Here is a 27660-nt window from a genome sequence, read left to right on the forward strand (position 1 = left end):
ATGCTGGAGAACGGCTCCCTGAGGAACTGCTGTGACCCGGGCGGGCGCGGCCGCCTGGGCTTGGCGGAACGGGAGGCGGCGGCGGCGGGCGCCCCGCGGCCCGCCTGGGTGGTGCCGGTGCTGTCCAGCGTGCTGATCTTCACCACCGTGGTGGACATCCTGGGCAACCTCCTGGTCATCCTCTCCGTCTTCAAGAACCGCAAGCTTCGGAACTCAGGTAAGGGCTTGACCCCCGCACCCTGCCCCGGCGGTAGCAGGGAGCAGTGAGCCCCCGGAGCCCCGCCGCTATCCTGGTCCTCCCTTCCAGCTGTCCTGAGGAGTCCAGCCCTCCTGCCGAGTCCGTGCGGGCCGCCCGCTGAAGGCGGGGAGGCAGAGCCCCCATCCCTGGGTTCTTGCCCTGTAGTGTGTGCAGTGACCCCCATGCGCTCGGTCGCCGTTCCCAGCGCGCCGCCTCTGCGCTCCCCTCGGGCTCCGGGCTGCCCTCCGTCCGGGAACGCAGGTCCTTCAGTGGTTCCTAATGAGGCGTGATGTGGTCTCTATGGAGCTCCCGAGGAGGGGAATCGGTGCCATCCGGCGACAAAAAGCGTGCCCAAAGCTGTCGGAGGAGTGAAGGAGGAGCTTTTAAAACTTGCTCAAGAGTCCTAAAGATACGGTGCTGTGCATGCGTGGGGAAGCGGCTCAGCCCGCTCTCGGGAGCCCGCACCAGAGTTCACGGTAGTCTTCACGAAATCGCCTTCTTGTCTCCTCATCGCTCATCCTTCAACCAGAACGCAACAAATAAAGTGCGGTGTTGTCTTTGAAGTGTGTCTGCACTTTCTCCTTGTATGTGCTAGAATGTTGCTCTGCGGTTTTTACTTGCTAAACGTACTGGTTTTATCTCCTCATCTCTGCCGGGCCGTTTACAACCTGTTTCAAACTACAGAACTCTGTAGTTTCTCACCAACTTCTCTGATTTGCCTCCTGGCCCTGATTCGCGCCCGTCCCGCGGCGTGCGGATCCTGCAGCGCCTCCGGCTCCCCCTTCCATGGAGCCGATTGTTCCCTGGTGCGCCGAGCTGGGCACAGCCGCGCTCGGCTGGATGCTGGGTGTCGGTGCAGTATAGAGTCCTACCCCCGAAATTGTGGTGTATCTACTATAGTTCTTGTAGTACTGAGCAGTTCCCGGAACTCCTCGTTCCTTCGGGACTGGAGTTCCCTCGTTTTCCATGCGCACGCAGGTCGGGATAACCAAACTTTGCTGGGAGCTGGCAGGAGTCCGGAGCGCTACGCTCCCCGCGCTCGGAGCCAGAGGGCTCTGCCGTCGGTCCTCTGTGTCAGGGGTGCTCCCTTGCCGCCGGGAAGGAGGGAGAGCTGCTGCCTCGTTTCTCCTGGGGGTACCGGGGGTGTTGTTTTGGGGTGTTTTTACCCAGCGTCGCTTCCCAAGCGCTGTCGTGTCTCACGCGCCGTGACTAGAGCTCCTGCTAACGGGGAGCAGGCGCTCCTTCGCTCTTGCTCCAAGTTAAATCGGACTCAGGGGCAAAAGCAGTTTATGGAGGGGTAACTTGCGCTCCCCAGTCGCTGCACGCCTCGCTGCAGGCGGGAGATGCCGGCAAGACCCGTTTACACAGGGATAAGAGACCACACTCCCCGAGCAGCACCGAACCCGAGAGCGTCTGCAAGGGTGGTTTGGCCGAGCGACGGAAGGCATGGGGTGGCCGCTGCGAGTCCGTGCGCTTGTGCTTGGGCTGTCCGTCCCGGGGGAGCGAGGCGGGACGAGCAGAGCCGTGCCGAGCCCGGCAGCGCCGCACGCCGCGGAGCCGCAGCCCTGCGTGCCCCGAGCGGGACCGCGGCCGCCCAGCAGCGCTGGCTCTGCCCCGGGACAGCGGAGCGGGGCCGGGATGGGATGGGACGGGAAGGGCTGGGAGCAGCGGCGGGCACGGAGTCCCGCGGGACCCGCCGTGAGTCACCGGCGCTCTCCCGGCCCCTCGGCGGCGGGGGAAGGCGAGTTCACGAGGGATTCGCGCCTGGACTCCGGGGGCAGGGAGCGCCCAGGGAACGGGGCTCTCGCTGGAGGGGGCGGCCGGCCCGAGGCACCAAATCCCGTCCAGGGGCGGGAAGAGAGGGACTCTCTTCTGAAACGTTCCCTTCACCCAAACAACAGCGCAGGGAAGTTTGGACTTGAAGAGAGTGGTGCCTGGAAGAGTAAGTTTCAAGATAGTGATCAAAGTACTCTGTGGCATCCTGGGACTGTTGGGGGAAAAAAACCAACACCCCCCCCCCCAGAAAAAAAAAAAAAACAAAACCAAAAACAACACCACAGAACAAAAAATCCCCCAAACGTAGTCGTCTTACCTAGTTCAAATACCTGCTAATTGATCTCCTTCTAGGATAATCCTTAATGTGATGTCACTGACCCTGTCCCAAAGATCTCTTTATCTTTGATAAGTACTGTGAAAAACAGCGTGGAATTCTTTCTGCATAATCTTCGTAAGGTTAAATACCTTTTAAATTGGCAGTTCTTAGTTTTACATCAGGAGGACATGACTCTTGGAGGTGTAACTGAAAGGGCATAGTTTGGTAAATATCTACAGAAGGCCTTTTCAGGAAAAATTTCTTAGGGAGGAAGCAGAGTGGAAGAGGACTGGAAATTGATGTGGGTGGAGTGATAGAGGGGATGGGAAAGGAGCCCTTAGCCTCTGACAAAGGAAGGTGGAAAAGCAGGTGGACTTGCAGGTTTCTATTCTGAACAAACAAGAAACGATGTGTTTGCATCTGCAAGGGAAGTGAATGCAGTAGAAAGGGAAATGGTGAGGAAGAAGAGCATGAAAGGAGTGTTGGACCTTGTCAGAGAAGGAAAAGGTGAAGTTAGGGGAATGGTTATGACAGGAAGACATTTAGATGATCAAACGAAAAAGGAAGAGCTATACATCATGAGCACTCAGTTCCCTTTGAAGACGTTAGTGAGAGATTTTTCTTGGATAAGAGTTTGGGAATTCAAATAAGTCACAGGTGTATAAGGAATAAATTAACCAGCTCTGCCTACTTCTGTGGCACAAGAAGTAATCATACCTTCAGAAAGCAATACAGGTCTAGCAGTTTTTCCAGGATTTATCAACACTATTCTGTTCTAGACTTCACAGACAGATCTGATAACAGGAAACAATGTAGTTATGCATCACTGTCCTAAAAATTAAAGCATGACCAAAAGTAAATCTATTCTAATGCTGTTATATAAGCATATATAACAGCATTAGAATAGATTTACTTTTGGTCATGCTTTGGGAGGTGCAAGAATGGAGTGAAATAAAATGACCCATTGGCCACTGGGCTTGTACCCTATTATGTTCAGCAGGAGAGAAATAAAGAATAGATAGGATTGGTGTTTCTGGACATTGCTCATTCACTCCTCAAACATGGGAATTTTGACAGCCTTTCAACAGAATGATTGTTTCAGATCACACAGGAGCCTCTTCCCCACATTTAAATTTGGTTTTGGGAAAAATCTGTGAAGATTTTTCCAAGTAATGCATAGCATAATTGGTATGAATCAACATGCTTGTCTTACATAACTGCACCCAGTCTTTCTGTGAGAGGCTGAGCAACTTCTGATCTCTGAAAGTGATTTAATTTACAGAAATTAATGCTTTTATCAGTTCTAATTTGGGAAGAGAGCAATTTCATCTAACACACTACAAAATTAAATAAAACTTCGTATGTGGAAATAATAAAATTAAATCAGCTTGCCTTTCTATTTGAAATGTCAAATGTGTTCTGAATTTTCAGAAACAATTATTGATTTTGTGTGCCTGCAATTAAACATGCCCAGTTGATGGCAGCTTTTATATTGCTGAACTTTTGAAGTGTTAAAGTTTACATGAGCTCAACAACCACTGCTGGATGATCAAGTATCCTGAAAGTGCATCAAGTAAATCAAAGACACTAGATGCTTTTAAGAACCTTAAAGATACTTTTGTATAGCTGTAGTGATAAATGCAACATTATGGGCTGGGGTAAGAACCTGGTAGGAAGCACTCTAGAAAGTGGGAACCAGCAAGGCATCTCCCAGAGGAGAGAGATAAAGCAAACCATTTATACTTCATTGGTCCTAAAGCCAGCATAAAATCAGTGAGAAGTGAGAATTAGGCACATTTACTCAATATAATTTCAAATAGTAATGAGGACTTGGGACCCTTTGACTTTTGGCAGAATATTAATACTAACCTTGGTGCATTGCCAAAGAATGCATTAGTGGAAAGTGGTATTTTTAGTGCATTTTGTCAGCCCTCCTCACCCTCTCCGCTATTTGCCTTTCTATATATACCAGCTAACACAACACAGTGAGACTCTCATTTCCATTTGAATAGCAAGGTGCTGTTGCAACACAAATTAAATCAAAAGACATGTTTCTTTTACCTGTAAGAGCATTGGTGTATTCACATGTTTAGTTCTGTCTAATGTGTATGTGGCTCTAGAGATGGACAATGCTTCTCATATGGTCATCTGTACAAAATAAACAATCCTGCATGTAGGATTTTAATATTGGTGCTTTTCCATCTACTAAATAAACTTGTTCAGCAATATAAGCAAGTCTTGTAGCATTTTTCCATGCTCTTTCCATAGCCTTCACTCCACATTTCTGTGATACAGCTGAAGGTAAGTTATCCCCATTGTTAAATGCTGTTTTCAGTTATTCTTCATCTCTTTGGCCACACCAGTTCTCTTTCCCTCCTTTATTCCTTCACTATTATTTTTCCTTTCCACTGGAATAAAGGGTAGTTTTTTCCTGTGATGGAATCCATCTCTTACAAAACGACAGTGGAGAAACCTGTTTCTGAAACCACTTGGAAAAATTGTCCTTTAATACCAGCAGTGACGCTGACAAGAACACATTTTGATGAGCAGATCGTGAGATCCCACTATGATGGTTTCAGCTTTTGTACCCCTTACTTCTCGAACCCTGGATCCACAGAATCCTTAGCTCCAGGACTGGATGTGTTTGGTTTTCATATTCTCTCTCACGTTCTCCTTAAAGGTGCTCAATGCTAAGAAATTGGTGGAAACATAGCTTCAATATTCACAAAAGTTCATTGAACCCAACACTTGGATTAAAGGTTTTCTATCTCTTACCATGATTCAAACTCATTTTTACTTTGTTTTAACTTTGTGATTATTAGTTGCTTACTTAGAGTGGATATCTTTATTTGTAGAATTACAATTGTCATTTAATTTGAATGAATTGTTTCTCCACCCGTTGAGAACTCTTGTGCAATATTAATGGGAAGTAAACAAATGTTTACCCCTCAACCTTTTTTTTTTTTTCCGTAGTAGACAAGTCAAATAATTTTTGTTTCCTCGAAGTCACTAAGTTCTTAATTTTCCTGGGGTTTTTAGACCTTTCCAAACTAAATTAATCTGCCTTAAACAGAAAACTGACCTGTTCACAGTAATGCAGATCAAGTACCACCAATACTCTCAAGAAAATATTAACATTTTATTCTGCTCTGGCCTTTCCTGGATAGACAAAATGGACCTGGAATGCCTTGAAGACACATTTTCCTTTTATGTGGTAGCATAATACGGGTGATTGTTCTTGGTGCAGTCACTTGCTGATGCAGCTCTTCTTTTTCCTTTGTTACACAATTATTCCTTCAGTGCCTGACCTCATATCTCATGTTATTATACTCTATCCACTTTCTGGTCTTTTAGTCCTCAAGCAAAAAAAGATCTTGGCATATCCATGTATCAGTAGGCTCTCAACTCTGTATTATCACAAAATTTCATTAGCTCTCTTTGTGTTTTGTGATGTAATACTTCTGAAACAGACAAAATTAGTTCAATGTAGGTTATCTCCCTCCGGTCCAACAATTCTCTTTCATCATTGTCCAGGAAGTGGTAGCAACAGACTGTAAGTGGTACCCTGGTGATTCCAAGGCTAGATTTGTTTAGAGCAACCTCCCAGATCCAGAAAGTCCAAGTCCAGCTATTATTAAATAAAGATGATCAGATTGGTTGGTGCAGCCACTTTGTATAAGCTCACATTGATTTTATTCCATTTCTCTATCCATGCATCTTTAATTTTCCTATCCCTCCAAGTTTGTCTCTCCAATCTTGGCTACAACTGAGATTAAGAACCCAAATAGTTCTCAATTCATTCTTCCTTTTCAACAATTTCCCACCTTGAATACAGGTGACATGCAGGTGACATGTTAACACATACTCTATGGTAGACAAACTGATCTTCCAGAGGTGGCAGCACTGGTTTGCTGTTCTTTTTACTCCCTGACTAATAGCTTTTCTGACTTACTGCGAGCACCATTCATGCAAAAAGAAACAGCATTTGTGCAGCACCATAGCAAAGGAGGAGGAAATGGGTAGTAAAGTGTGAGAGCGCCACAGCTGCAAGTGAGTCATGGCAACACTGCTCTTTGGGATGCATGTGGGAGCCAAGCTCTGAGAGAAATCAAATCACTCAAGCCTGAGAGAAATCTGCACTTCCCTACTGGCAGGGAGGACTAGAGAACATCTCAGCCCCTTTTTACAGGTCCCACATGTAGCTCTCAATGCTTTCAGAACACAACACTATCTCTGAGATAACAGATGTTAAAAAATTCCTGCCATCAAGAAAATTCAATCTTTCTGATATTTTCTCTTTATTGTAGTGTAGATATGCTAATTCCTCACCTGTCAGCCTGCTTTGTCACCAAGACCACCAGTTTTGTCTTTATTAAAAGGCCTAGCAAAATCTTTCTTCAAACAAGGAGCGATTTTAAATCAATTTTCAAGGTCCCTCTCCCCCAGTAACTTGTCTTTCCTTCCCTCTTTTCACTGTGCTGAAAGGGCATTTTAATAATTTTAGAAGTTTTTGTGAAGTCAAAAAAGTTTAGGGGATTAGTCAGTTTCCATTTTATCAATTCTTGCTCTCTCTAGCAGTTTTCTTGGTGGACATATCTTTTACTTCTATCCTCATTTCTTGTCCTTACCGAGACAACTTCTTCTCCATCTAGATCTGGAACCTTTTCTTTTATTTTTCCCTCTTTTGGATGCAAGTTACAGAATATTTTTGTACCTTTAATATGAAGAAATGCCAAGCTTCTTCCACATTCAAATCCCCAAGCTCCTCAATACAGCTGATTTCACTTTCCTAATTAGCTTCTTTTATTTATCAAAATGTGCAAGCCCCCTTCTTAGCTATGTCTGCTTTGTTTATTCTTGTATTTAATTTAACCAAAATAATCTCATCTACTTTCAATACAACCTTATTTTCTATGGCAGGCTCTTCAGGGATGTCTTTGTTCTTTATGAAAACAAAGGCTGGGATATATTGGGAAATAGACTCTGAATTGAAGAAATCTGCTGGGTCTATGTCCAGAACTCAGCTGCCATTTCTGTGCTTATTTTCCCCTTTACATATGAGGACCTGCATTGTCAAATTGGCTTCATTAATGTTTTCCTCCTAAAAGGAAGGTGTTCTCATCCAATTTCAGGTTTCTGCATTCTTCACTGCACATTGTCTTTGCAACTCTTCCCCAACGTAATTTTGTCTTTTACCAGGATACCCTCTCTAGTCTCTCTCCCTCTCTCTCAATCTCTCTCTTCATTCTCCTTCTTTTATGAAGACAATAGACCTTTTGGTTGGTATTTCACTTCTCTGATCACTGGTGAAATTCCATTCTAACAGAATTGTTTCCATAAAGTTTTATTTTTATTTCTCACTGGTTTTGGATCCCCTATTTTATTGCATTGGTTCCTGGCACCCTTTAACTGACTCTAGTGCTTTTTATATTACCACTCCAGTTGAACTCTGCAATGTTTGAGCTCCTGTTTTCTACATTTTTTGCCACCACCTTCCTGAAGCCAAAATTCCCTTGCCCTGGGTGTTAAATGAAGAAACTGTATGGTTTCTTCTCAAGCTCTCTTCCCATTTCTCAACTTCAAGTTCTTTTTATTCATTCTGCCAGCTTGGATTGCAAGCTGGTATCCCATATGCTTAGGTGAAGTCTGTCCATGAAGACATGAAACCTCTTCCCAGAAAATACCTCCAAATGATCAATACTCCAAATCTTTCCATATAACTTCTAGAACTATTCATTCATGTGCCCGTGACTCATCTCATAATTCTAATTATACTTCTATTCTCTTCTTGGAGAGGAAACAGAATTGGTTCATCACCAATTCCGTCCTCTTTTCTGTGGGACTTGGTTCAAACAGTAACCAAATGAGAAAATAAGTCTTCAAACTTACTTATGAATTAATAACTCTGAACTTTGTTAACCTGTAAGTAAATCCAAAAGTAGAAGAGCAAAGTGAAGAGCCAGTATTATTAATTTCCAAAATAAGAACATTTCTTTAACAAAGAGAGTGAATCTTGCAGGTAAATTTAGAAAAAAAGTGAAAAGTGGGAACCTAAGATTGTTCTAGAAGAGAAAAAATCTGAAGGATACGGAATTTTAAATTATTTCAGAAACAGAAAGTTTGTAATTACGATCCTAGAAGGATTGAAAGAAGTATTTAAGAGTACAGAAACATCATAAAGTAGAAAAATAACTTCTCTCTCAATCTGCACCACAGGGAATGCCATTTAAGGTAAAATTGTAACTTAGTGCAGGTTATTCTGCAGCCATAGGGTGTTTTGTATCTTCCTTTGAAGCACTTGGCAATACATTATTGCCAAGTTATCATTGTTCTGAATTACCATTTACTGTTATCCTTTATGGTAATCCATTTGTTGATAAGCAAAAAAGAAGTTTATTGCCAAGATCAGGTCCAAGATACTTTTATTTTAGAATGTAATAATAAATCCTAGTCCACTTAATACATGGAGCTATTGGTATGCATATCTTTATAGGAAATAGAATGATAAGGATTTATTTGGGATGCAGAAGTACGTTTTCCTGAACTTGTGAAGAAGAATCTAAGGGTGTATTTATGTTGTGTATTTCATTTGGCACAAGTCCACTCTACCCATGTTTCAAGGGAAGGAAAACCAAAGGATGCTGTTAGAGTGATACTTTTGCTGCAACAGTGTATTCAGGCTCCCCTTAAGGCCTAGTCTAACACAGCCACACAGCTTTTGCTTTTTTTGTTTTTTTTTTTCTTTTTTTCAGCTCAGAATATGAATAAGTGAATAAGTTTCTTTCATCTCCTCGATATAACCAACGCAAACATACTCTAAGATACAGGAAATTAGAAGGAGCTCTTAGCAGCTGTATTGTGGCAGTTCCAATGGGTCTTAGGAACACTCCCTTTCCTGCCAGCTCTCTCCTGGATTCTGGACTGACATTCCTTTTGTAAGACACACTGACTGCATGAGGAATGACCTCTCTGCAGTAAAGCTCTATTCTTGGATGGACCAGCAGAAGCAATTCAAGGATTCATGGTGCTCTTTGGCACAATCAGCCAGAGCTAAGAGACCAAACCTCCCCGCAGAGCGCTAGGACAACTCAGTTTAAAAGACTAATTTTTTCATCTATTCTTAGCAGATATATATTCACCAGATTACTTTAATCATTGTGTTGAGGATGTTATAGGAGACTACTCTCATTCCATTAAATCAGTGACAACCTGTTCTCTGCCTCTAGGAGTAAATTCTACTCCTACTCCAATTCAGATCTATTATGAGTACCACTACCTTCAGATATGCTTCAGATTTTAGCTTCTTAGAAGTTATCCTTTACCAATGCATATTGGTGCCTTGAACTGGCAAGTACATTGCCCCGTTCCCAAGAATACACATGAAAACAGCCACGTAATCCTGAGCTGATAAAACAATTTCTTCATTTGCAGAAAGGAATACTAATGCTATCACAACTTTCATCTTCCCAAAAACAAATCCAAGCAGTTGTTCTGCTTTTTTAACTTTTCACCTTGATATGGGCATAGAACAGATTTCCTGACAGCAAAATCCCACAGAAACATGTCTAAATCACTGTGGGTGCAACACTGTGGTGCATCCTCCCTAACAAGAGTAGCTGCTTCAGAATCTTCTATTTTACTTTTGATCTCCATACTGATAAGGACTGAGATGTATCAGAGGCAGCATTTTCCTGACATTTCAGCTTCATATGGAACAGCTACATCTTGACATGAAAGCAAATAAAAACACCTTAAGCACATTCATCAAATGCCTAGAATCCTGACTGTTGGGATTCTTTTGTTAATTATTTATTAATTGTAGAGGTATTTGATTACACTGTTTAATAAATGCTGCTTAAATTATGTCTGCAGAAAAAACATTAACCTTCTGACAGACTTACTAATTTTTTCAGTTGTGTTTTATGGACTTGGATCAGTTTCAATGTTTAAACACCTTATGAAGATGATAATAATTTATATGATAGTTCCATTTATACTGTCATCTTTTTGCTATAGAACAACAGCTGCTTACCTGTTGGTTTATATTGCCGTATTTGCTCAACGTAGGCAATAATTGCTGTCAGAAGATAGCACATGCAGCTCCTGGAACTAACAGTCTGACTAACAAGAAAAATATCCACTTGGTATCTCAGCCCTTGTAAATATAATTATGTTAACTAATTGTAAGTTTAGAGCTAGCAGCAAGTTGTAAAATATATCACTGCAAAGAAGATGGGAACCAACAAGCAGCATCCTCAGGTCTCTATGCTTTGCTCCAATGCTGCCCAAAATCTCAGTGTACTCTCATTCTAAAACCAGTTAATTTCTTCCAAATAATTCAAGTGTACACAGAGTTTTATTTGAGTGCAAATAGGGAAAAGAGCGTTTTGTGTGAAGGCTGTCACCTATGAATATATGTAATAATAATCAATCTAAGCATTTTTATGTGCTGATTTTTTATTCAAGTAAAAATAACCTGCTTTTTGAATATTATCCACACACTTTAATGGAAAAAAGTGTCTATTCAAGATGCCCATTCTGTGCAGATCCTGTCCATGGTGAAATTCATTGGAGTTGTGATCCTTAGGACTTTTAAAATATGTTCTTAGTGGTCAACTCTAATCAGATTTTCTACTGAGAAATAAAAGGCTGTTATATTAAAACATGCTGCTTTTCTTCAAGACAAGGAAAGACATGTAAATGGCATAGTCACTATATGTGCCAGTTGGGAGTTGTCCATCCCTCCTTTCTGTGAACTGCCACTTAAGGTTCTTAAGAGTCTTGTGAATATATTCAAGAGACTAAACATTCCAACCACCTTGCTTGAAATTAGTTGTTACTCACTGGAATGCACAGAATGTAATTTTTGGATTGTTAGAGAGGAAAAAAAAATTGATTAATAGGGGACTGGTATCTTTGTATGCCTTTGTCTTGTTATATTTGTGGTCATGAAAGAAAGAATATTTAAAATTCAAACTTCCCTGCCTAGAGTCAGACAGTACACCATTATACTCCAGGTGTTTTACTGGCATAAAATATAATGTCAGAAAGTGAGTGTTGTGCTGTGGAAATTTAGAGCACTCCTACTCAAGGACAAGAAGTCTCCCTGAGATATTTTTCAAGCAACTGCAAAAGTAATTGTTATTATATTCACAGGTGGGGTTAGAGCCCATGGACAAAAGATTACTTTCTGAATCAGTTATCATGTTAAGCAAGACTTTCCTTTCTTTTTTTATTCTTCCCTTTGCAGTGATTAGAAGTAAAATGTGTAAAACATTAATCAGATGTTGAGGCAGGCTTTGTAAAAGGATGGTGTAACAATATTGATTTGCCTAGAAATAAATATCTACTGGTAAATGGGTTGAAAGAGTTTATAAGATTTTACCTATGATTATGGTGCTGGGTATGAAACCTCAACTACACAATCCAGAGTCCAATTTCAGCACTGGACATCTGTTGTTTCAGAGTGAAAGAAAAGTTAACTAATTTGAGATCCTGTAATCATGCCTTTGGTTGGATAATCTAAAAACAATACTATCTTCTTTAGTCACTCTTATGAAACACATGGTATGCTAGGACCATAAAGACTATAAAACTTGCTGTACAGTCAGCTTCCTGGTTAAAGATGAAGCAAGAATATCTGCTCTGCTTATGGAGAGCAAACACAATAGTGAAGCCAGTGACCTTCGAACACTCTCAAACATTCTTGTGTAGTATGTATATATATGTACATATACATACTTATATATGTATATATATGTGTATATATATTTGAGCTCATCTTAGTAAAAGCTATATTGGTTTGCTCCAGTTTGCAAGTGTATTCATGGAGTACAAGAGGTGTGACTCAGTAGGTTAGGCAGACAGAAGTCACCCACAGCTGTGTTTCTGGGTCACAGGCCACCAGGTCACTCACTGGGGTGAGCTAGAATGCCACAAGGAGCTGGTCTGAAGGGCTGGTTGCAGTCACTTCACAGTGCTCAAAGGTCATCAGAGCAGCATGTGGAACAGGATTCTGCAGAATCTAGGTTAGATTATTCTAACCTAGTAGGTGAGTATTTAGGTAAGGAGGAGCATTCTAGCCTTGCTAAAGCCAGTGGGAATTGCTTTCTGAAAATGATTGTGCTAGGAGCTGGTGCCTCCTGCCTCTTTCTGTGCAGCCCTTACCAGACTCCACACTCCATCCCCACAGAGTTCTGTGCCTTTACTGGTCTGTAGATTTACTGGTCTGGAAACGTTTCTTGGTCCAGGTTCTGTGTTTGGCTCAGGCTATTTTGTCCAGTCAAAGATTGTTCAAAAAGTTCTGGTGTCACAAAGAATCTGAAGGCAAAGTATAAGAAAAACAAAGCCCCATCTATTCTAATCTGCACTGGGGCCTCTTCTTCTGACCTAGCAAGTCTAGGTCATTGTTAATGACCATGTCTGGTGTCTGCATGCATAGTAACAGGCACGATCTTAAGTACCCTCTGATATTTAGTAGATCAAGTAGATCCCTCATCTGTGACAAAATTGACAGCATCTCGCCTCTATCCCCTAGTGAGAAAATTAAAAATCCTGTACACTGATTCCTTACTGGAACAGGTCACCCTGAGAGGTTGTTGAGTCTCTGTGGCTGTAGGCAGTGAAAGGCTGACTGGACAGGGCCCTGAACAACCCACTATAGCCTGTCCCTCTTTGAATGGGAGGGTTGGACTAGATGAACTCCAGAGATCAGTTCCAGCTTTTGTGGTTCTATGGCTATACTGGTTGCATGCCTACCACCCCTCATTTACCTATCTCAACATCATCATGACTTGCAGGCCTAGCCACAGTAGAGCTGTTGTCTTGTCATTTTTCAAGGCTTCTACTGGCTCTCAGAAAAGACCTTGATTCAGCAAATGATCATTACACACTTTGTCTGTATTGAGTTGGAACACAAAGCAGCTAATACTTCAGAAGAGAATACACAATCATCTTCTTTAAAAGCATTTTATTTATTCATCTGTTCACATGCTGTTTACAAACCTATGAGTATCATTATAAGATGAATCATGTCACTGTACTTTGCTTTAAGACCTTGTTTCCAAAAGAAGCAGATGGCAGAGACTGACAACAGCTTCTGAAGACATTCATCTCCCTATGCATGTTACAGTAATGAGGCCTTCCAAAAGCTCAGAACAGAAAGGGGAAGACTTTTCCTTTCTGAAAGGTTATAATGGCCATTTTTTTTATTATCATCTATTTTCTTCCTTGGTGAAACAGGAAACAAGAAAAGAAAAGAAGATTATAATGAAGGGACTCGGGTTGTTTAGAAGCATTGGCAACTTGTCAACACAAACATTTTCCAATTAGATGTTCCCGTGTACTCTATTTACTGCAGTGTATCAGATCCTATTTTAAAAAATCCAGGATCCTCCACCATGTCTGGGAGTTGAACACAGGAACACCCAAAAGTACATAGGAGGAGTAATGGGCCTAGACTTGGTTTCTTTTAGCAGATGGAACCAGTTGACATGTACATGCTTTGCACATATTTGTTTCAGTAGCTGCGGGCTGCAAGTCCTCCACCCGCGGGCCTGTGGAGCAGCTGAGCAAAGCACTGAGGAAATTGCCACTTGCATGACTTATGTTCTCTAAGTGGAGACCCCAACATCTACACTGGTCAAAAAATTCTGGGCTGCTTAAATTGGTCTGCAGGGCTAAACTACAAGGTGTGCCTTATCATGGCTAATCAAATCTCTTGGCAAATTAGTCCTGATTGATTGTGCCCCATAGTCTCCAATAGTCCCCAGTTTTATTCACTTCATATACCAGTCTGATAGCCTCAGTGTCTTCAGTAATATCTTATGCCTTATATTTTAAAATAGAACTATTTAATGTCTGAGATTTGTTGGTTTGTTTGGGTTTTTTAAATTCAAATAATCTGCTAGCAAATATTAAAATAGAACAAAACACAAACCAAACAGCTTAACGAAACAAAACATGGTCTTAGTTTGAACAAAATTATTTTCATTTTTCAATTTCCTGTCTTTTTTTATAAAAGAAGGTGGAAGTTAAGTTATTCTAAGGACTTGAGCAATGCTTTGTTGCAGTAATAAAGAAAAATACCAACATAATTTCCTTTGACACAAATATAGTTTAGATACAGTAGCAAAGATGAAGGTAATAATAAAGGTGATGGAATGAACTATTGTTTCACACCATATAAATTAAAATCTGTCAGGGCATAATGAAGTTTTTTCCCAGAGTTTTTATAAGTGAAATATTCTTCCTTTGTTTGGTTCCACATTTCAGTCTTTTATAGTTGATCTTGAACAAGTTTTGGAGTAGGGTTTTTGTTTGTTTCTTTAACAAAGCAACATCCTATAAAATGCGACATATTTCACTTTTATTTTTCTGACATGCAATATAATGCTGAGACATTGAATAAAAGAAGTTATTAAAAATTATAGGTGGCCCAGCTCTTTATAGGATCTAACTAAATTGCACCTGTTGTATTTTACAGCTTTTCATATTAGCCCCTTTGTCAGCAGTAAATGAGTTTTCATACTTGCAGTTGTACAAGTAGGTTTCCTATTCTTTCTTGGTTGAAGCAATCAACAGCTGTGATTGCTTCAAAAGAAGAAAATTAAGCTGATGTGTACTGGCAGATATAGCAAACAGGACTTATTTCATGAACCAGTGAAAAACCAGTTGGGTTTTGTTGTTATTTACCAGCAACTGGAGGTTCTGAGGCTGGGCTGCCACTGGTGCCATGGCACTAAGCCTCAGAGTCAGTGTCTTGGCTTCACTCCCCGTGTGACATCTAAACTGGAAAAGGGAAGATTTGAAACTAAAGAGGGTAAACTTAGATTAGCTATTAGTAAGAGATTCTTTACTGGGAAGGTGGTGAGACACTGGCACAGGTTGCCCAGAGAAAACGTGGATGCCCAAACCCTGGAAGTGTTCAGGGCCAGGCTGGGTGGAGCATTGAGCAATCTGATGCTGTCAAAGGTGTCCTGCCCATGGCAGGGGGTTAGAACAAGATGACACCTAAGGTCCCTTCCAACTCAAACCATTCTGTGATTCTACAAGTCTATGATTCTCTCAGCAACAACATGGGCCTTTTCCATCCTAGACTACCCTCAAGGCAGGAGCCTGACTTCACTGTTAGGGCATGGATATAGGGGACCTTCTCCCCTGAGCCTGCTGCAAAATGCAGCTCAGTTTCAGATGGCTGGACACACAGAACAAGGCATAGCTGGACTCGTACTCTGTCTTAAGCAGTAGAAGGAAGCAAGAACTGAGGAGAAAAAGAGAACAGAGCGACCCTGCACAATGGTTCTGTATTATTACAACTTGTGATTCCTTCCATCTCAGAGGAGTTCCTAAATCTAGTATCGTATGTCTGTTAAGTAAAATTCAAATGTAGTACTTCAAATAAGTACTCTTACAAGTACTTTTCCAGTCTTCCTTTGAACACAAGTAAAATTTTTTTCATCTGCAAAATCTGTTAAGGATTTACTACCTAGTGCAGCAACCATTCCCTTCTATTTGCTTTTAATACAACTACAACTAGCCTTATTTAATAGCTCTAGCTCTTCTCTTTGCTCCATCCCTCAGCATCAGTATGCCACTATGATGCTGTTTGGGAGAAGAAAGTTGGACCAGTGCTGCCACTCTTCCCAGAGGATGCCTAACAAAGGTGGTATTATCTAACAGAAAAGTAAGAGCAAAATTCATGAGCCTGGAGTGTTCTTCCTAATCAGTGCCTTGCACCTATCTCAGTTTCCCTGCTGTTAAATAATGAGAGGGATTTTTTTAAACTTTTTTTTTGGATGAGCATACTGATAAAGAGCACTCTACAATACAAGTGGTAACCTGTGTATTCTGATTCTAGGCTGAAATTCTTGAACATAACCTAGAAAGAGACAAGCACGCTAACCCCAGAAGAGCAGCAGGGCTGGTGAGTAGGGCACTCTCTGGGGACTACGGGAGAAATAAACTCAAGTCTTTTTCAAAGAAGGGTTCTTCTATCATGGAAGAGTCCTAACTGCTAGGCAACAGTGAAATTTTCTAGTAGCAAAGCCTGTCTTAGCTCTTTTGCTTCCCCTTTTCTTTCTGAAAATACCCTGTAGTGGAAAAGTTCCTGCAATCTCAGAAAGTATCAGAAGCTCAGAAAAGTATTCATGGCCCCGCAAATGTGGTATCTGATTAAGGATCAGCGTTCTGCTTTGGAAGAGCCAGCCCCGGGCGTTTCCCGCTGCCCTGCCCGGGGATGCGAAGCGCTGTCTCTGCCGTGGCTCCCGCACTAGGTGGCAACCGAGTGTCACCGCCGTCCCCAGCAGCGCCGAGCGAGCCACCGGCGACCAAGCTGCGCACCCAGGGACTGCAAACCTCAGGCCTTTTAACAGCAGCACGGCACTTGTACAGCTGTCGTCTATTGGCAAACTCAAGGCAGCAAACTCGCAGCAAGGACTGGTGTTCCCATACTTAACCAGAGGGAGAAGAAGCGGAGGTTTTGTTTTGGGTTACATTCATGCCTAGTTGCCAAGCATGCCAAAATCATGATATCAAACACAACAGTGCAGTTGAGATACCTCCTTTCAGTAAATCTGTGTCTGTGTCGACAGCTGAGAGGTCTGCCTAATAAGCCTAAAATTCAGCTCCTGCGAATGTAGCTTCCAGCGCTAACTCATAGCTGCAGATGTAGGGCCAAGAACACAGTCCTGTTCCAGTCCAGGAGTCTGCAAGTCACTTAGCCACAATCTCTAAGTCCTTTTTGCATGCTAAGGTTTTGTTCTTGTGAGTCCAGCATTCTTCTTCAGGCCAGTCCTGCTTAATATCTTTATCAGTGATATGGACAAGGAGATTGAGTACCCCCTCTGTTGTTTGCAGACAACACCAAATTGGATGGGAGTGTTGATCTGCTGGAGGGCAGGAAGGTTCTAAAATATGTTGTTCTAGTGGAAATCTATCACCTCTCCCTTTCCCTCACATCAAAGCCTGCAGTATACCTCCCTAATATCTGAAATATTGAGACAAAACTACAAAAGCGCATATCACTGCCTTTAAACTGTCACATTCACAAAGAAAACAAACACCCATCTGGCATTTGTTTGGAGCATTATGTTACACCTTCTGTTAGCTACACGCTGTTGAACATTACACCAAATTAACATGTCTCAGTAAATCAAAGCTTACCCTAGGTCTTGGCTTGTACTGTCACAGGGAATTCAAATGTCAGTGTGTGAAAGACTTAATTCTCTGCTCCACCTGATGTCATAGATCGAAGAGGGTGATGTCTGTATGCAACAGATAAAAACTTGTTAAACAAATGTGTAACAACCAAAACACTACCTAAAAAAACCCACAAACACCATGACATATGTTATATAACTAAGCATTTTCACCAGTGTAAAACCAAAGAGAGAAGAAAAACCTTTAAAAAATAGTTGCTCATTGCAATTGCTCCTGGTTTTAGTAAAGAAATTCAAAGTCAGTTGTCTTCTCAGAAGGCAGATGCTAAGCCCTAAAATGTTTTGGCCTTACGAAAAAGTTTGTTCTGTAAGTAAATTCCCACAACATCAAGTCATATCAAGATTACAAGAGGGTGTGACAGTTCTCTTTCTCCTGTTAGTTGTAGTAAGTAAACTAGTATGCAGGAATGCTTCATGAAATACCTATCTAGTTCTGTTGCACCCAAATTCAATATCAGAACTTATTTTCTTTTTTATGCATAGAACTATCAGTGTTTAAAACAGCACAGATGTGCATATTTTTAAATACCTGGCAAGACATATGGCTTTCAGTAGCTACTGCTTGTAATTAAGAGATATTTCCACTCCAGTGAAAAAATGAAAATACCTCTCTCTCTAGTGAAACTGAAATCTGAGAACAAAGTTCATCAAGTAAATTCCAGAAGCGATGATGATAATTCCAGCTAGATGAAAATTCTGTGCTTTCTATTTTGTTACAAGCAGCAAAAAGTTACCTCTTAAGTTATATTATTAATGTAATTTAGGCCATTCTAAAAGCCCTGAGTTAGGTATGTCAAGGAGCATTTACTTTCTCCAAGCACATAGAAAATGTCTAAGACCTTTGATTTCTCAAAATGTCAATTATTTATGTTTTTTGAATTAGAAAAGTTTCTCTCTACTTCTGTAGATTATTCATTGCAGTAATAAACATTAAACTTAATACTGTAGTCATCCACAAAGACAGAAAAATACCATTGGAGCTTACTTTGCAGTGCACAGTGGGAACATTCAACCCTGTAAAAAGCCATAGAAGTGACAAATCACCTGAGGCCTTTATAGATATTGGATCATTTTTCTTCTGAGTTGTAAACCAGTAAATTAAGTTTTTGACAAGTTCCTTGCTCACTCTATTTATTCATTGCACCTGGAATTTTCAAGAAGTCCTAAATTGTGCTCAAAACTTTGAAAATATCTTGCTAAATGTACTTTACAGTTTATTTACAAATGTGATTGAAAGAGCTCAATGCCCACTCTATTTCAACTGAACAATTACATTTTGGGTAGAAGCTGATGCTGGAAGGCCTTAGAGTTTAGATTAATCTTAGTGAACACGCTAGACTAAATTCTCTCTTTCTCCAAAAGACATTCTAAAACAGAAAAAAGAGTATTTTCTTTCCTTCCTTTTCCTGTCCTTTTTTTCTTCCTTCTTTTCTTCTGACTTCCAACTTTTGACTTCTCTATTTTCTAATGTCAGATACAGTGATGAAAAAACGTAAGAGAAATTCTTGTTGCCAGGATGTAAATATATTCTGATAAAGACACCCTTGTTCTTTTGTTAGTTTTGTTTTTGTCCGGTTTGCCATGTGGCTACAAGAGGCCTTCACAGTCATCTCATCCTTCCTGCACAAAGGGATCAGCTTTATTTAGGCCAGTACTGACAAATATTTGTTTTCTATTTTCTTACAATCTTCAGTGGCAGACTCAGAGCAAGGTGTTCCCACACTTCCTTCTTCTTGCCATTATTTTTTTTCCCTGTGTCTATATTGAAACTTCCTTGTTGTAACTGAAGCTTGCTTGGAATCACAACAATCATAGGAACATTTGAAGTTATCATGGCTCACTCAATCACCTCCCTAATTTGTTCAGTCTTTCCTCACAAAGCATCCAGCTGCAGCTATGGAAAGACTTGTGTAGCTTTTTAAAATATAGGAAACAGGCTACTAAAGGAACTATCTTTATCATAACAAGGAACAAGGAACTATCATAACAAGGAACTATCTTTATACAACTATCTGAAATAAGTTGTGCACTGCTCTTGAGATAGGCTATGTTTCTGAGGGTGCAGATGGATAATCCTGCTTTCCATTAAGTTTACTTGCTGTTGTGCAAATTCTGGTGAGCATGGTGGTCCCCTAAAGTGTATGGGAGAAAGACAGCTCCCCATTCCTTAATTCAAGAAGCTACAGATGTAAAGCAGGTGGAGAAAACAGAGTCAATGTGAAATTCCGTCATTTTTGATTAGCATATTTATACATGGTTGTTGCTTTTACGACTTCCAGTTAATGCCATTCTTAATATGACATGGAGAACTTGTTAGTTGAGGACTAGTAAGCTCAGAATATGTAGAATGGAGCACCTAACTTCTCCTTCCAAAAATAATTATGTTCCATGCCCAATTTTTAAAATTGCTTGGCTTTTTCCATATCAGTTCATGCTGTGAAGGACTTCCAGGAAAGAAAGAAGAGTAGGAAAGTCATATTCAAAACCATACAAACCATATACATTTTATGTTACCTAAATGCCAAGAATTCAACATTAGTACCTCTATCTTCTAAAGTGAAGTTCCTAAAGAACATTTTTCAGGAATATAGCTTACTATCTCATTGTTTTATAAAAATACCCTTAGATACAATGTCAGAAATTTCAAACTGATGAAAAGGACACTGGTTACAAGGCCCAATCATATCACCTATATTCCCTGAATATCATCATCAGAAAATATGAATACTTCCTCTTGCATGCAAGGAACTTTTCTTTGTATAATTAAATTTGCCTTTCTGTAGAGGATGGTGAAGATGATCCACTCTTCCTCAGACAATCCAAAAAGAAAATAACTGCAGTATGGCTAGGCCATTCATGCAGAAAATATCTATTCTACAGAACATTGTGCAGTAATTTAGAGTATACATAAAACAAGACATCCTTCCAATACCTATAAACCTAGTCTTTGTATATCCTCCTCCTTTTTGCTTGTGAAGTCCATTAGCATGCAAGTGATGGGATAGAGTGGCAGAATGGCTTACTTACCTGGCACAATTTAGACTTTTTTTCTTTTTCATTTTATCAATCCAACTGTGGAGTTAGCTACACTTAACTCAACATGTGCTTATGTAATGGCTCACTGATGACTATGTTTATTAAAGATAAAAAGAGCAAGGAGGATATAATCCAGTCACCAACAGACTGGAAACACCCTGTTGCTCCAGATATTTCCGTGGCGCTCCAAGTTACGTTGTAATATCATTTCCCTGTTGGTCCTATATACCAGCTGCTTGCTGACATCACCAATAATTTAGCATTGCAGACGTCCAAAATAATGAAACACTTTTCTTCTTCTTCACAGCTATGCTTGCTTTCAGACTTATGCTTCTGTATTTTTCTTTCCTTCCAGGTAACGCATTTGTGGTGAGCCTAGCTTTGGCTGATCTGGTGGTGGCCTTGTATCCATACCCGCTGGTGCTCTTAGCTATTTTCCGCAATGGATGGACACTGGGTGAAACGCACTGTAAAGCCAGTGGCTTTGTGATGGGACTAAGTGTAATAGGCTCTATTTTCAACATCACTGCAATTGCAATAAACAGATATTGCTACATATGTCATAGTTTTGCCTATGACAAAGTGTACAGCTGTTGGAATACAATGTTGTACGTCTCCTTAGTCTGGATATTAACAGTAATTGCAACTGTGCCAAATTTTTTTGTTGGCTCTTTGAAGTATGATCCACGCATCTATTCATGCACGTTTGTCCAAACTGCAAGCTCCTACTACACAATAGCTGTGGTGGTCATTCACTTCATCGTCCCTATCACCATTGTCAGCTTCTGCTACCTTCGAATTTGGGTTTTAGTGCTTCAAGTTCGAAGACGAGTCAAGTCAGAAACAAAGCCAAGATTGAAGCCAAGTGACTTCAGAAACTTTCTTACCATGTTTGTTGTTTTTGTGATTTTTGCCTTTTGCTGGGCACCTCTAAACTTCATTGGACTGGCTGTAGCCATTGATCCTATGGAAATGGCACCAAAAGTTCCTGAATGGCTATTCATTATAAGTTACTTAATGGCCTATTTCAACAGCTGCCTTAATGCAATAATATATGGTCTTCTTAATCAGAATTTTCGGAATGAATATAAGCGAATTTTGATGTCACTGTGGATGCCAAGGCTTTTCTTCCAGGACACATCCAAAGGAGGAACTGATGGCCAGAAGAGCAAGCCTTCTCCAGCTTTAAACAACAATAACCAAATGAAAACTGAAACCTTGTAAATGTGTAATAGTCAATACAAGAGTTTGTCATGGAGAAAACAAGATCATAGTTGTAATGTTCTGGTCATTCCTGCTTAATTTTGGGGAGTTTCCCCTTGGATCACACTTTATGACTGGAATACTGTCTTCATAGTAAAGCACATTGCTCTGGATTAGTGATTTATACAAGATAATTATTGAAAAGATGTTTCAGAATTAAAGCAGCAGGTGGGTGCAAGCTGTTTTAGTTCTCAGAGCTGAATCCTGTTTCCAGACATATGAATGAGGTATTTTTTTACTTCTGTGGGAGTTTTGCATTCTTTATACAAGACCAGGATTCATTTCTTTGAAGATGTAGTGAGTCTATGTGTTCGTCAGAGCTCATCAAAGCTCTGGAGTGGTATTTTCCTCTCTTCTGTGTCTGAACAGAGGGTGAGACAAACACTATTTTTCACATGTAAGCCAAACATTGCATTTCTGTGACAATAATGGTGTCTTTGAATCCAATTTGTAAACTGGAGAGAAGAATATTTGCGTAAAAGCAAATATTAACATTAGAGACTTTCCTCACAGGTTCTTCATACTTACATACATTGAGAATGGGAATACGCTGTGTCTACTCGCTTCATCTTTTGTGGTTAATTTTATGGTAGATAATGTAATTGGTTGATTTCTCACAGATTTACCTTACACAATATTCTTCGTTTAGAAAAGATTGAATTTTCATTGAACTTCTTTTATTCACCAAAATATCTGTATAAAATGTCATTTGATGCACTTTAGCACACCTTACACATTTGAGACAGACTGGAAATTACATCATATGACCTGTAATCATCTGTACTGGCAACTGAACACAGACAGGATATCCTAGATCATCTCAAATGATGCTAGACCAAAAGAAGAAGCCCGTTTGACTATAATGGTAGCTGATAAACTCAACTCACGTCTACATCTAATCTCGAACAAAACCCACTGCTGGTATCTAACCTACCTATCTAACCTTCAGGGTTCCCTGAAGTGGAGATATGTTTCCTTCCATCTGTGATGATAAACACACATCCAAAGATAAGATTAATTGCTTTGTGGAGGTGCTGGTCTCCTTTCACTGACTTTAAAAAGAGCTTTGATTAATAGTTCAAACACCTAATTTTGGATAGGTAGAGAGGGATTTATCTTGCTTAATTTGGGATGAACCCAGTGTAGATGTTTGCACTCAATCCATTTTCTAAATGTTCACAGTAGTTCTTAGAGTCCTAGGAAATTATTCCTTTTCGTTTGAAACAGATATTTTTATTGATCAGGGGAGTAATCAGCAGAACTCAGTAACTGTATCTTTACTGACTCTAAAAAAGGTCAGGAAGCTCACACACACACATTTCAGGCAAGGACAGGCCATCTCAATGCCATAAATAGTTTACCTACACTTCATATTTGCAGTTCATAAAATAAAAGATTATTTTCCGCTTTATTTTTAAACTCATCTCAAATTCTGACTGGATTTCTGCTTTTCCAGGTAACAAATTGCAACAGTGACTGCGCAGATCAGATTACAATTTGGGTTATACTCCAGAGCATCATAGTAATTTACACAATGTGGTTGTACTATCTCAAAATCAGACTAGGATTTGTGCACAAGCACATAGTCAATGAGCTTATTTTATCATGAGGCTTGAAATGCACATTGCTCTTAGCATTTCTTAGCAATGCTGTTCAGGGTAGAGGAGCTAGGTTTCTGGTAAATCCATGTCAGGGATTGAAATGGAACAATGAGGAATTCAGGTTGCCATTACATTCCAGGTTTCCTGACCAGGCTATTATGAAAAATATTTCTGCAGTAATATTAATTTGTACAGCAAATATACTCCTTCTGAAGCCATAAAGATGTATTAAACACCACCCTTGTATTGCTAGAGTGATAGAAAAATATCAAAGAACCACAGTATTTTAAATGTTCTATTAGCTTGCCAAAAGCCTATGTAAAGTACATCAAAGTAACAAATGTGAATATTATTTTAACTGCTTTCTTGTTCTTCACATGATTTCTGATAATCTCAGAAGTCCAGCACCCTCAGACTCATAGAGTGGTGAGCTGATAAGAAGATGAAAACTTTGTGCATAGGGGTAATGAAGATATGGGACAAATATAACCTTGTGGCAGAAAATAAAAATATTGTGGCTAAAAGTAGCAATCATTAATAAGTAGGTTTTACCTGAAACATAATTTTGTAAGTCTGAAACAATTTTGATAGGCATTGTCTTTTTCCACGATGTCCACAGCAAGATATGGAACACAAAATCAATATACATGTATTACTACAGAGTAAATAAGAAGTTTCAAAAGTCTCTGAAACTTGTAAGAAAGCATATAAAATTTGATTCCTGATTCCTGATAGTTCAGTTTTTCTGACTTCTCTGAGTAGTCAAAATTGTGATTTGAAAGTTAAAATTTGTTGTCTGACTTATTGGTGAACTATTATTAGAAATAAGTTGATAGACCTTGGTTTATCTCTCACTGGAACAAGTCAGAATAGAGTCCAAAAACAATTGGTTTAGCTCCATAAAATAAATTTAAATGTTAGAACCATTTCCTTGGCCACAAAAATGAGCTGCTATCGCTCTCAATACTCATGAGGAGCAAACTTGAAATTTGTATAAAGTCATTTTACAAATTTTATCTGCTCTTTAAAAATTAAGTATCACTTTCAGAATCCTTGTTCTGATATGTTCCCAACCATCCTAAATTAAGCTCACACAAATAATTGAATAGAATCGCTGAGACGTGGAATGGCGTGGTTTGGAAGAAACTAGAAAGATCATTTTGTCTCAGCCACTCTGACCCAGTCAGGGACACCTTCCACCAGACCAGGGTGCTCAAGGCCCCATCCAGCCTGGCCTTGAACACTTCCAAGGATGGAGCATCCACAGCTTCTCCAGGCAACCCATGCCAATTGCAGAGAGAACTGTTCCAAAATCGCATCTTTCATCACAGTTGAAGGAAAATTTCTGCAACAGTGCTAATTTTTTAGGTGTGGATTTTATCACCACAGCATTACCTGGAAGGGGCCCTGTACTGTATGGTAGCTGCAAAGCCAATTTGCTATTATTGTGCCAGGTACTGCTACTTGTTGAGTCCTGATGTATGGAAAATAACTCATGCCTGTTAAAATAGTTTTTATACCATGTATTACTACAAAGCATTGCATTTTAGTTGACCTGGAAATCAATCAAATCCATAAAATCTAAATTTTTAAGTCAATCAAATGCATAAAAATTATATTTAGATAACCCAATGCAGCTCTCAATGGTGAAAAGTTTTTGTGTAGAAATGTATATTTCTACCTATATTTTTATCAGCAGCCTTAAATTAGTTTTCTCCCTTTTCTTACTTTAATTCAAAATCCATTTTCCCAAAGTTAAGTTTGAAAGAAAACTCTATAAATGCACTATCAAGAGAGTTGATATGGTTGTAGCATGATTTGAAAGTATAGTCAGGAGGAACATATCAGCTCTGAAAAGATCTGTGTGTGTTTGAGGAAATTGTTACTTTTGTTATATAAAAGTATTTACACCAGCATATCTGATATAGGCACTTTAAGAAAAAAGAGGAAAAATAGTCAGGTAGACTCTGTGTCCTGCACAAGGCAACTAGTGAAGGAAAAACTAGGGCCTCAGGGAAAAAGTCTGTTTCCAGAAAATGTGGAGTGTTTTCAAACCTTTAGTGTTACCTTGATTGAAAACTGTTGTATTTTCTGTTAATTAAAAGAAGTAAATGTATTCTAGAAATGTTCTTACAATAGATTTCCGATTAGAAAAAAGCTTACTCCCATGTAGATGTGTGAAGTGCAGTTGTAAATTCTGTTACGGTAAAGAGAGAAGTGGAGGCCTGGTAAAGTCTAAATGAGACTGAAACAATGCATTAATCTTATCCTGTCTCTCTGTGCTAGTGAAAATATCACTCTCAAGGAAGAATTAAAACTAAAGACACAGTCCTATTAATGTTGACTTTGATGAGATTTCTCATTAAATTATTGACTGAATGGAATAATTCTGCCTGGCTCATTCTCAGGAGCAGAAACGTTTTTCTGTTTCTCCACTTCTTCCTTTAAGAAAGTACTTGGATAAAAATTATTGTTTTCATTTCCCAATTGTGTTTTAATGAATTGAACCAGTCTGGGAATTTGCCAATGAATAAATATATATGGAAGATTGTATATATTTCTTAATATGTATATAAAACAGTTTTGGTCATCAGAACAATTTGTTGCACTTAAAGATGTTTACAGATTTAATGGAAAATGAGGGAGATGATTTATTTTCATTCATCTATTGAAATGTTGCTAGTTTAACTGGATCTTGCACATCATTATTATCTATAACAATAAATCAATATTTTACCTCACATTACAACAAACATGCAGTGACACCACTATGAATGTCAGCTGCAGGACACACAACTGGTTGCTGTTCATTGTCTTGTTAGTAACACCTTCATCTGACTAATAAGATTATTTTTTCAGTCTATATTTATAAATTTGTGGCATAAAATTACTCCAGGTTAAGAACATGAAGGAGCTGTGAAAAAGTGAGCACTCCTAATTTGACTGGAGTTGGAGGTTAAACCTGGAGGTGATGCACTCTGTGACCCTCTGGACTCGGTCACAGAGGTGGAACTGTCCCATTCACCAACTGTAGAGACTCTTGTGTTAAGCCCTGGGGGTTTTACTCCTTGTGGATAGCTGGGAAGGTGCTATGGAATGTTGCTGTGTTTCACTCACAGAACAAGTTAATCTCATGGCATTGCACAGGCAAAACTCCAAATAGCTCAGTGGCTGCAGAATGAAGCCTCAAAACTGCAGCATAAAGGGAGAATTCCTCTTTGGTACAAAGAAGTAGAGCTGGCCACAATAACAGCATTTAAAAAAATAATATTTTGTGTCTGAAATGCATAGCAACTAATTTTACTCTTCTGTAAACCTAGTGAGGTTCCCTTTACCTGCAGTCATGGGATAAAATCAACTAAATGCATGTGAACTGATAGTACAGACCTCATAAATGAGGTCTGTTGGTGCCAGATGTGTTTTATTTACAAACTAATGAACATTGAGGTTTTGTTCAAGGAGGAAGAAAAAAGATGGAGAAAAAAAAAAAAAGCCTGTGAAAGCAATTCATGTGACTGTAGTTTTAAAATTCTTGTGGCAAATAACCTGTATTTGCCTGTATTTTCCATAAGTGTAATCATTATATTCTGGGAACAAAAATCCAAAAGGCTTTGCAAAAACTTAATTATACAGTCCTGTTTCAAGGCAAAAGATACTCTACTCTAGAAACATGTACTTCCCAATTCCTAATTTTCAGAAGTCTTCATAGGACACACAGGGTGGTGTGAGGGCAAAACACAGAAGATTGCACGATTGCGAATATAAATGCTTTTTACTTTGTCCATAAAACAGACGCTGCCTGACTACTTAGGAAACACATCTCAAAACTGTTAAGGGACTTTAAAATAAAGACTACCTCTGTTTTGAAATGTTCATATCTCTGTGGCAATCAGTATATGAGCAGATAGAAATTTTCCCTCACAATCTCAAGCATACTGCCAGAATTCCAGAATTATGTCTTAGGCTGGGAGGGATCTCCAGAATTCCAATAGTCATTATGCCCTGCTCAAAACAGATGTAAACTGATTTAACAGTTGTAAACAGATGTAAACTTGATTAAACATCAAGTTGTTCAGGTCTATGCTCAGTCAATTTTGTACATGTCCAAAGATGGAGACTACACAACATTTCTGGACATTCTGCAGCAGTATTTGATTGTCTTCATGGGATTTTTCCCCCCGTAATATCTATTTGGAATCTCCCACCTTGGAG

At 39.8% G+C, this 27660-nt stretch overlaps 1 protein-coding gene across 1 annotated transcript; it reads left to right on the forward strand.

Moving 5' to 3' along the window:
* On the forward strand, positions 1–26192 carry MTNR1B (melatonin receptor 1B). Its single transcript, XM_063148846.1, has 2 exons — positions 1–217; positions 20940–26192. The coding sequence occupies exons 1-2, from the start codon at positions 1–3 to the stop codon at positions 21806–21808; spliced, it is 1086 nt and encodes a 361-aa protein (XP_063004916.1). The 3' UTR covers positions 21809–26192.
* The last annotated feature ends 1468 nt before the right edge of the window (positions 26193–27660 follow it).

Source organism: Melospiza melodia, chromosome 2 (assembly GCF_035770615.1).
Source record: "Melospiza melodia melodia isolate bMelMel2 chromosome 2, bMelMel2.pri, whole genome shotgun sequence".
Classification (NCBI taxonomy): Eukaryota; Metazoa; Chordata; class Aves; order Passeriformes; family Passerellidae; genus Melospiza; species Melospiza melodia.